The sequence below is a fragment of the Electrophorus electricus genome, chromosome 15 (genome assembly GCF_013358815.1).
Source record: "Electrophorus electricus isolate fEleEle1 chromosome 15, fEleEle1.pri, whole genome shotgun sequence".
Lineage (NCBI taxonomy): Eukaryota > Metazoa > Chordata > Actinopteri > Gymnotiformes > Gymnotidae > Electrophorus > Electrophorus electricus.
Window position 1 is genome coordinate 4,575,009 of NC_049549.1, and position 10,446 is coordinate 4,585,454.

The 10,446-nt window shown below is 39.0% G+C and overlaps 1 protein-coding gene across 2 annotated transcripts; it reads right to left on the reverse strand.

Moving 5' to 3' along the window:
• Positions 1–704: 704 nt before the first annotated feature.
• si:dkey-238d18.4 (GTPase-activating protein GYP7) lies at positions 705–10,144 on the reverse strand. Of its 2 annotated transcripts, none has more exons than XM_026996484.2 (11): positions 9,795–10,144; positions 8,434–9,252; positions 6,096–6,281; positions 5,838–5,956; positions 5,202–5,305; positions 3,532–3,599; positions 3,145–3,291; positions 2,828–2,918; positions 2,540–2,688; positions 1,696–1,837; positions 705–1,474 (listed from the first exon to the last, which is right to left on the reverse strand). In XM_026996484.2, exons 2-11 carry the CDS (start codon positions 8,735–8,737, stop codon positions 1,315–1,317), a joined length of 1,470 nt encoding a protein of 489 aa, XP_026852285.2. In that variant the 5' UTR covers positions 8,738–9,252; positions 9,795–10,144; the 3' UTR covers positions 705–1,314. The 2 variants fall into 2 exon arrangements, with proteins under 2 accessions (XP_026852285.2, XP_026852284.2); XM_026996483.2 differs by having other exon boundaries at positions 8,434–9,636.
• Positions 10,145–10,446: the final 302 nt, after the last annotated feature.

The following is a 10,446-nucleotide window of genomic DNA, read 5'->3' on the forward strand; positions in this document are numbered from 1 at the left end:
TCAAATGTAAATATGGTGTAAATATGTCACATAAACAGCCAGAGCAGATATGGTCCTTAGTAGGTAATGAGGTTACACCCATACCCACTGCAGGTATTGTTGGACTACACTTACAAGAGGATATAGTTTCTTTAATATAAACTGAAACTCCGCCACTACATCTATCTATATAAACATCTATCTGATAAAAAAGTCTCAAGACGATCATGAGGGAACCAGGTCTCTGATACTGCTATAATATCAACATTATTTGTTTGTAAATTAGTGTGAAATATATCATCTAATTCCCAAGACATCTGGGGTTTGTAAGCAAAAAGGTTGGCGATGCTTGTTTAGATCTAACATCTGAAGGCCAGTCATTGAACAGTCATCAAACAGGAGTTACTCACCACACTAACTGATTGTGGCTTTGATTTAACTGCAGATAATTTTTTTATTTGCCTCTGTATGTTGACACCTCCTTTTTTAACTCTTGGTCGAGTGTCCTTCCCCTGGACTGCTTCCTAACAATGGGCACACAATGCTAAATTACTAAATCTCAAATACTTAATCTAACACTCATAACCCAAATAAATAACCTTTGTGAAAAGCATTTATTGAAGCCTAAAAAGCTGGCACTTACTTATGTCAGTGAAGATTTGAATACTTGCAATACTCTTTCAAATAACACATACAAGAGAAAAAAAAAAGCACTCAAGTCAAAATGTAGTGAATTAAAATGTAATGAATACTAAACTATGAAACAAAAAAAGAGACATTTATCTCATTCATAACATTTGCTAGCAAATTATTATTAAGGCTTATATTTACTTAAAATATTTTAGACGTTCCATGTGCAAATATATGTTTGCATATGGAACCTCTAAAACAGTCAGTGATTGTTAAATTACACTTTTATCAGTCACTAGCTTGCCACTTCCTTTTATATCAGCACATATGTTTACATTATGCGAATCACGCCTTTAGTGTTTTGGATACCACAGAGCACTTGGCACCAGTGTTAGACTAAAACAACAACAACAACAACAACAACAACAAAAACAAAGAGAAAGGTGAAAGGAAGCTCATTTGACTCTCTCTTATGCTAAAGAAGATTTAGAGCTGACCATCCTAGCTTTAAGCCAATAGCTTGCTTATGCAGCATCATTTTATGACATTTTAATGTCAACACTATATTAAAATATTCCTTGTCTTCAAAACTTTGAGAAACCCAAATAATCATAGACACTGCAGGATTTCTGTCATTGGTAATTGTGAAGTAGCCATTTCCAGAACATCTTCCAGAATATCTTCCAGTAGGCGGAACCTCCCTGCTCAGAACAGGCTGCGGAGCTGGTAGAGGAAGTGCTCGTGCTTGCTCTTGTGATTCTGAGCTCGTGAGTCCACGCAGGCCCAGGCCAGACGCTTGCAATAATTGTAGAAATGTTCCTCAGCTTTCTTCAGGCTGTGGTTCAAGTCCACCGTGCCCTTCAGACTGCACACATAGACTAACTTTAACTCCAAACTAGCCACGCATGCTAAAATGCATTTTGAGCAATTACCTGTATTTTATATAGTAAATATGTAGAATATGTTTCAGATTTTACTGTATGCATGTCATACACTAAAGTCACTAAAACACTAAGGTTGGGATAATCAGCGAAAGCAACACTAAGAAACAGAATCAAAAGAACTGATTCCACAGAGGCCAGCAACCTGTTAGTGAACTTGATGAGTTGGACCTCATTCTTGCAGCTAAGCAGTGCTTCCCTGTTCTCCAGCAGGACAGTAGCGCAGATGAAGAGGTCGAACGTGAACTCTGTTGTGATGGCCTGAGGTTCCATTACTGCTTCGTCCTCTACAGTATTGTAAGGACAAATATTATAACAGCCTAATGAAGCAGGTTATTGTTAAGGTCATTCAGCACACTGCATACCAGCCCAGACATGGGGGCTGAAAGCCCTAGACATGACTAATATAGGTTGCTGCACAGTGACCAATCAGAATTAAGCATTCAGAACTCCTGAATGAATCACCATATTAATGTTGCATGAAATATCAACCATTTCACTACGAGTTATACTGTGTATGACTATGTATGTGACAAATAAATCAAACTTGAAACTTGAATATGGACCTGGTGGCATAACAAAGGTATGACCTACCACCCCTAAAGCCTAAGAAAAAGAAGATGCAATTCAAATGGACACTTTCCAGAAATTACATAACTTACAATATCTTACACTATGTTTTAATTATTCTCCTTTATTGCTTTGCAGCTTTTTTATATCCATCTAGTTTATTTAACAGCTTTATTTATCCATGACCATTCTCTTTATATTTGTACCACACACAAACACACATGGGGTAGCTTGATTCTCATGCACTTTGTAACAATAGTGAAGAAATATTGAGGTCTAGGTTTGTAGTTTCTTATTATAATAGTCATTAAAGTTAACAAATAGTTTGTCAAAGATTTTTTTTTTAACTATTCGCCACCAAGAACATTAGCAGAAGCCCATGCTGTCATTATCAGGACCGAGGGCATGTTGACCCTTACCAAGGCTCCGCGTGGAGGCCAGCCTCTCCTGAGAGAGTGCCCGGCCCAACTGCTGAGAGATGAGCTCCAAGTGATCGCAGCTGAGGATCTCCAACAACCGGAGTGCATCGCTGTGCTCAAACTCCCGCTGGAACCCCAGCAGAAGCCACCTGCAGAGGTAGCCTCACGCATGGAGGCGGTCGTGTGTACTTTTAGGACGAAGTGACATGGGAACAGGAGGAAGAGGCTCTAGAAGAAGCAGTGCAGAAGCAGACAGAAGGGTGAGAGAAGAGGTGGGGGTGTACAAACCTGTGACAGAACATTAGTCTGTCCATGCTTTCTGTGACTAGGTGAGAATGGAGGAGGGGATCCAACTCTTTCAGCAGTGCTGCTTCCAGTTCTGGAAAAAAACCCAAACAAAAGCAGGACCACTGTTTACAGAGACACAAACAGCAGGAGGAATTTCAAGTATTTTACACAAAGAGAAAATATGTTTACAACTTTGTGATTTTTATACACATCCTATGCAAGCAGATTTGATACACGACAAATGAGGAAAATTGAAATTAGTTACATTTGTGGGGTTTTTAAAAAAAATGTTTGGTTTTTTTTATGAGCAAACAAACCGATCTTGCGGTGTAGGCCTTCAGCACAAAAGTCCTTAGAAAACTTTTCCATGTAACAGGAAAAGCTCCAGAATGTGTCCACTTCTGCATCAAGAACCTCAAGGAAACGACTACACAGATCACTCATACCCTGGGCATAACTAACCTCTGAGAGAGAGGGAGAGAGAGAGAGCGAGTAAGAGAAATAGCGATAAAGAGAAACAGATAATCAATATACACCAGTGGTAACACTAGATGTCTCCATTGCGCAACTATATAGTCTTATTATCTAGACTACATCAGAGGTTAGTCATACAAGAGATTTTCTAAAGGCAGCATGATTAATCTATGACTGCGAACCTGCAGTCTAACAGCTTCCAAACTGGCTCGAAACATAGGGCGCTTTACCTGGGTGAAAAGCAGCATAGGTAATGAGGATATCTCTCAGCACTAGCAGGTTGCCCAGACCTTCATGCCTGTAGGATAATCACCTGACACATTATAGGACTTTAAACCTTATGGCTTTTATTGAGTCAAGCCAAATGTGAGCAAGCAGCAATAAACCTAAGTATTTCAGTATTGGGGAAAGAGCAATAAAGAAAATGAATGAATGAAGAAAAAGAAAATGACAGACACAAAAACTGAACATTTTAAACAATCAAGCATTGAGGTTAAAGCTATTCTGACATTTAGAACAAGGCTCAGAAATAAACCTGGTCGTGAGAATCAATGAAGGAAAATACTGCGACTGAAATGCCTTGATCTCCAAAACACAATTACATTCAACTAAATGTAATTAGTAGTTGACAATTACATCCAACTAAATGTAAATTGGTAGTTATCTGTTATTTAACAGATACAAAGTCAGTTTCTATATCTGGAATTTTAAACCAATGTATATCCTTAGGGTCATCACAATAATTTTAACCATATACATATGGTCATTTATCAAACTATACAATCCAAATCCACAATTACCAACTCAAGTAGCAGCTATAGTTAACACAGTTAATCTGTTAAATCATAGCCATAACATGTATCAACAGCCATAAAATTATGGTAAAAACAATTACTGGTATCAGACACTGACATAAATGAGGCCATTTAAACCCTCAGCATTATTAATCTCTGGCATAAAGCATGACGCAAAACAAAGGAAAAGAGAAGGACTGAAGCGTCCAGGAATAACCCTTAGGTGTTGTTCTTTACCTAGTAAAAAACAACATACACCTGCAATCCTGAGACGTTTTTACACTTTATGGTGCAACAGTCTGTTAAAAATGCTAAATTATCTGTGGAGGTTTACTTTAGCAAAATGCTTTAAATTACTTTAAGCCCTTAATTTCTTTATATGTAAACTGTGTTACTGAAACATGGCTATTTAAGATTTTTTAGGGCAGTATACATGTTGCCAAAATAGTTTTGAAGTAGAGAATCTTTCAAATCATTAGTCTGTTTATGTCTAACTATCTTGTAGTGCGATGTGAACACATTTTCTTTGACATGGGAGACTGGTACTTGCTATTTTAAGCCTCAAGGTTGTTTGATAATGTGGAGTGGCAACAAGGACATCTTTATGTCAATAAATGTTGTTTGCAGTTCAACAGTTACCATCACTACACATTTTGTGCTTAACTACATGCAGCATAGTTAGATTTTCTGTTCCAGTTGTACCAAAATAGGAGCAAGTTAATTGAAAGACATGTTTTTTACTTTTCCCATCTACCATTTTGCCTGTGTTCTCAGTTAAGATTTTACTGACCCTGGACATACAGGATATGATTGTTTTAGGGAAAAAAGCACTTTGATGATTTTAGGTAGAAAAACAGAAAGACTTCTACTCAAACGTGGGTTTGCTGGTATTGAGGGCTTTGTGTGTTCACCTTTAGGATAGTGCACAGGGGAGTCACACAAGTGGCCTAATATTAAAGGGTATGCAGGCTGTGACATTTAAAGAGAGCCCAACAAAAATACACCATTGCTTCTGATTAAAATTCAAATTATAGATACAGATTTCAAAGGAGGTAAAAATCAATAAAAATAAGGAAGCAAGAAAATGATAAATGACCCACACTTACATGTAGTATGCAACATCTCTGTCAGTTCGAGGTACATCTTTATCAATGATACGTATAGCCTCTTGAAGCTCTTCCAGATCAAAGGTCACCCGTTCAAATAGCACCTTCAAGTAAATGCCCCAAATACAAACAACACAAATAAGTAGCCAAATTTCTCATGTCTGAAACATCATAATTATTGTAAAAGGATAATCAGAAACAGAAACACACAACAGGTTGTCTTTAATTTTTACAGAAAGAGCCTAAGCCCAGGGCAAAATTTGTGTCTAATAGAATTTGCTGATATGAACAATGCAAAAATAACAAGAAGCAATCATTAGGGATTTTCAGTTGGCTGCTGTGTTAATGGCAATAAAGGCAATAAGGAAAAGGTACAATGACCACACATGTACACTAATACCAGCTTCTTGAAGTGCAAATCAAAGCTTCAAAATGATATGGAAGAATTAAAGTACAAACATGCCCTGATTCTTGCCAATCATCATTTTTCACCTCTCTAACACAGAATAATAAAAAATAATCATGGTTTCCTGTGCTCATTAACTGCCCTAGTCCAAATCCAGGTCTTATCTGAAAATGGCTATTGCTGACATCATGCTGAGAGCTTCAGAGTTTCGCAGAGGTTGGTAGTTTTACATGTGCCTGAAGCTCCAGGAAGGAAAGCATTTCCCTGAGCTCTTCCGACTGGTGCTGCTGCTTTCCTTTCTCCGTCTCCTGCCTCTTCTCAAAATACTGTACTGCTGCTTCCAGCTCAGCTGACAAAGAAAAAGAAAAGGGGAGCTACACTTATGCGAAACGACATCTGGACGTTGATGGCGAAACAACAAGATCTTTCATCAACACTGACAGTAAATAGTCACAGCTAACTGTGAAGCCTTTTGGAACGAGGCTCACCATCAGTGCCGTTGAGATAAAGACGAACGGCTCCAGGAAGCAGTCGTTGCCATCTCCTCTTCATGACATGGTATCGGACAGCCATCTGCTCCAGCAGCAGGGGGCGCTCCAGAGCTGTGGAGCTGCAGGGATACATCCCAAATAGGAAGCGCCATACTGGCCCCCGCTCTGCCGGCGACAATCCTCCTAAAGCATTCAGAAAGGAAAGGTCTAGTACTTTATGGTAGGTGCAGGTTGGGTTCAGTTATACATTGTTGCTGGAATTCAAAAGTGGTAGATAAATGGCATACAACAGTCAACATAAACTGTTTGGAAATTAAGCTTGAAATGAATCAATGTAGACTGAGAAAGAAAGCAGCAGTACCTCAACAAAGCAATAGTGGAAAATAAACTGGAATAAGCAACAAAAAGAACTTGCCACAGAGCAATTTTCATTCAATTGATTATGAGAAAAACCATCATCAGTCAGGATAAGAGCAAAACAAAGCATTTGGTAATAAAGAACAACTAAACCTATACAGAAATATACCTTATTGGCCCTTAAACTGGAATTTGCATCAGGTGGAATTTAATGAATGAATTACAATAGGAACTTTTCAATTTTGAGGTTCCTTTACACTGAATGAACCCTGTAATGAGGACATTCTAATTGGATCATTCTACATAAAGACATTGATCCAATTCAGCGCTTCATTATGCCTGTATCGTCTACTGAAAATGAGCTCTCAGAGAATAAAACAAAATATAAGCCCCCTTGTCTATAAACACTCCTCATCTTAAAGATCTTAAAACTCTTATTACATAAAGTTGTTGGACTTACATGTTCAAACATAGCTAACGTAATGTTGTCATGGCAGAGGACTTATTTCAGGACTGCAGGCCACTGTAAACAGCATGTGCTGTGCTCTGAGATTTGCACGCTAGTGTGATGCTCTAAAGACCAAACTGAGAACTGCCAAAACAGCATTGTGCCCAGCATTGGCAGAGACTCCCGACAGCTTCAAAGCACACAAAGCTTACTTTGGAACACTAGGCCCTGTTTGTATACAGCTTTACAGATTGCTAAAATAGCATTAAGGAGTTTGCAAATCAAGTGATGTTTGGATGGCTGTATCACCCCCCACCCCCGTCCGTACCCTAAAGCAGTGTATCACTTGACTAACTTTTCTCTAGAGCTGAAGAATGAGAACTGTTGATACATTTAAGGAAGACGCTAAACATCTTAAAGATCACAAACATTTTTGCAGCAGGTGGAAGTTTTCCTGCACTGATGCAAGAATTCACAATTCAGTTCACAATTCACACAGAATTTCTCACATGCATGTTTGTTGGATATAAGGAAGGCCTACATGACCTATATTCATTCTTTTTCTTTGTTGCAATTTAATTAAAATCAGCATATTTCCATTTTTGTTATGATGCTCATGGCAACTAAAGTATCGCCCCAGTATCTCCCAGCTACCAGTGGACTGTGCTGTTTCTGTGGGATCCATGTTAAAATGTATTTTAGACACCCATCTTAAAAGAGTTATATGTGTTGATTAGCCATAAATCCGCTCAGTTTACTCAGGAACTGTATGGCTCTACTAGCTTCTTATCATGGTTTACATTCACACTCTTAATCGGGGCTCGCAGTTACAGGTCTGAACAAGGTTCTAGGAGATTTAACTTTAATTTTTCAAATTTCTGAGAGAGAAAAGATTCTCTAAATAATGTCCTTTTACAGTCTATGCAGAATATCGTGTTCACATTACAGATTTATTCATAGAAAGAATATTTTTCACAAAAAAAAGGTCACTTCTCACAAATTAACTGTATATAATAGCAGCCTCTTGCATTTGAAGTTCCTTCATCATCATCTTATATAAGGAAAACAAAATTATAGAGCAACTGGGAAATCATGTTTGGACTGGATACCGGATGCATGCGGAATAGACATCATGCACTCGTTGCAGGTGTACGATGAGTCTACATGCCACTTTGTGATTGACATTTTCTAGAGCTTGACTAATAGTTGGTTTTTGACCATAGGACTTCTGCTGCAACCCCAGCAACACTTCTGTGCTTGACAAATTTGTACTCAACACCCACAACGTTTATTCCGTGTTGAGTATAGTTCACTACTGGAATAGTCTAGTTGTGAGATATGGAGCAGTGATGATCATAGCAAACACAGCACAAGCATGCCGATGAACTGTGTATGCCTACAGACAGAACACAGTCTGCTAGCGGACTCGGTAGCATACTCTACCTCCGACTATTTCAAACTCATTTTTCGAATATCCAACTGGGGAAAATGTCGGTTCTTTATTTTCAGTAACGTGGGAATTACAATTACCGTTTTTAAATATGTACATGCGTAATCTTGACTCGTCCACTCTTCCCTCGTCGTCCATCACACCTGGAAGTTTGACGTGCTGAGAAGACGTTGCAGGTGATTTCACGGGTGCAACGCGTGAGATGAACACGTCGTGGCTGTGGGAGTTGCAGTCGATATTCGATGACTTCTCCGAAGAGAAAAGTCCGTTCATTTTCTTCCCGTCCCATATAGGAATAGAATTGTCCGAACAAAGATTACTTTTCCGTTGCTGTTTACAAATATCACTAGGTGAGGTCATCCTGGTTTCACCGGTGCATTTCATATTTCCCCTGACTGAATAGGCAGGAACCTAAAGACCATCACACTGTACACTTGGATTTATATAAATGTTCACTGCAATTTGAGAACAAGTGTCTCCACAAAAACAAAGAAGTTGCGCTCACAATGACAACCCAGTAGCGTTACGTTCATTCTGTGAACGGGCGTACAAACTGGCAAGTTTCCATTGGTAAACTAGACAGTTGGCACAACCCACTTTCCGTCATATGACTACAAAATGCTATTTGCTAAGTTTTAACTGGGTTCAAAGCTGGAAAATGCTATTAGAAATATTCTATCCCCCTCTTGTGGTGAGATATTTCACCCGTTGTATGTGTAAGTTGTTTCTCATTACGTTGTTTCATCGATCATGTATTCATAGTAAATTAGTTTATTCAGTAGGCTGTTCATATAGACATTTAATGCAGTACAAATCTAGTAATATTTAGAGAACTCATTATCATGGTGTCCATTTTAGTGGCCTATGTCTAGACAGAGGCGTTGAACTCGAATTCATACCTGGCGAGAGAAAATCAGAAGTCAAACAAGGAAATTAAAACTTTTTAATTTTGTGTATATGCTGCATATAAGGAACATCTGACACAATCTGTGGGTGTTCATAAGTTTGTGGGTGGTCGTACGTTTCAGCAACAAAGGAAAAGTGTCACTTGGCGAGAAACAAAATACATCGTTGTGTAACAGAGAGAAGAAACCTTATTCTACCTTAAACTACAAAAAGGTCACCTTAGACTATCACATAAATGGGACCACTAAATAACAGCGGTTGTAATATGACAACAGTGTGTAAGTACATATAACCAAAGCTGTCACTAGCTTTAATGACACTAGAACAAAAAAAGCAACGTGAAAGGGGCGTCATCTTTTTCTTTTCGTTAACTGCGTCTGTTAAAAAAAGTAAATCATTAACAGCAACACCAGCGCCAACAACAGTAGCAACAATTACATCTTGCAAATAAAATGTCACGTTGTTTTAAATTCTGGTTATCATTACCGAATATCAGAACCACACAATGTCCAGTTTATAGAAGCATGCGATTTACCAGTCTGTACTGTAGTAACCGTGATAGCACTGGCCATCGTAGTCTCTGCATGGACGGTAAGATTTATTCCAGTGCCGGTGTGTTGAAATGTCCTGTGATTAATCCGGCAGAAGAAATTGCAGTAGTACAAGCCGGAGTCGTTAAGGTCCAGCAAGGGGAGTTCGAAACGAGCGCTCTACAGATTGCTGCCGGTATGCTCACCAAAGCGTCCTCTGTACTGCGAGATGTGCAGACGCCCATCTGCACTGCGCCTATACCAGGCCACGAGGCACTTGGTAATCCTCTCACCTCCATCTGCGTGCGTCTCGCACGACGTGGTGGCGTTTTCACCCGCCGTGCGAAGCGCCGTTTTGGGCCGCTGTTCCACGTGAACTTCACCGCAGACCCATGTTATTTTGCATAAAGGACAGAGGATGTAAGAATATAACAAAGTCAAACACATTGCGGTTTACACACAGTCACACCTGTCTGGCCTCGCAGTTCCCCGCTCCTCATCGCATGAATTTATGTTCTTAAACTCAAACCTTGATTTAGCCACTGGTTACTTATAATTAACTATCAGAATTTGGTGGCTGGAACTTCCTGTTAGATCTTAGAGTGAGATCGCAAAAAATCATGTTTTAGAATAGCATAATAAGAAACTGTGTATCTT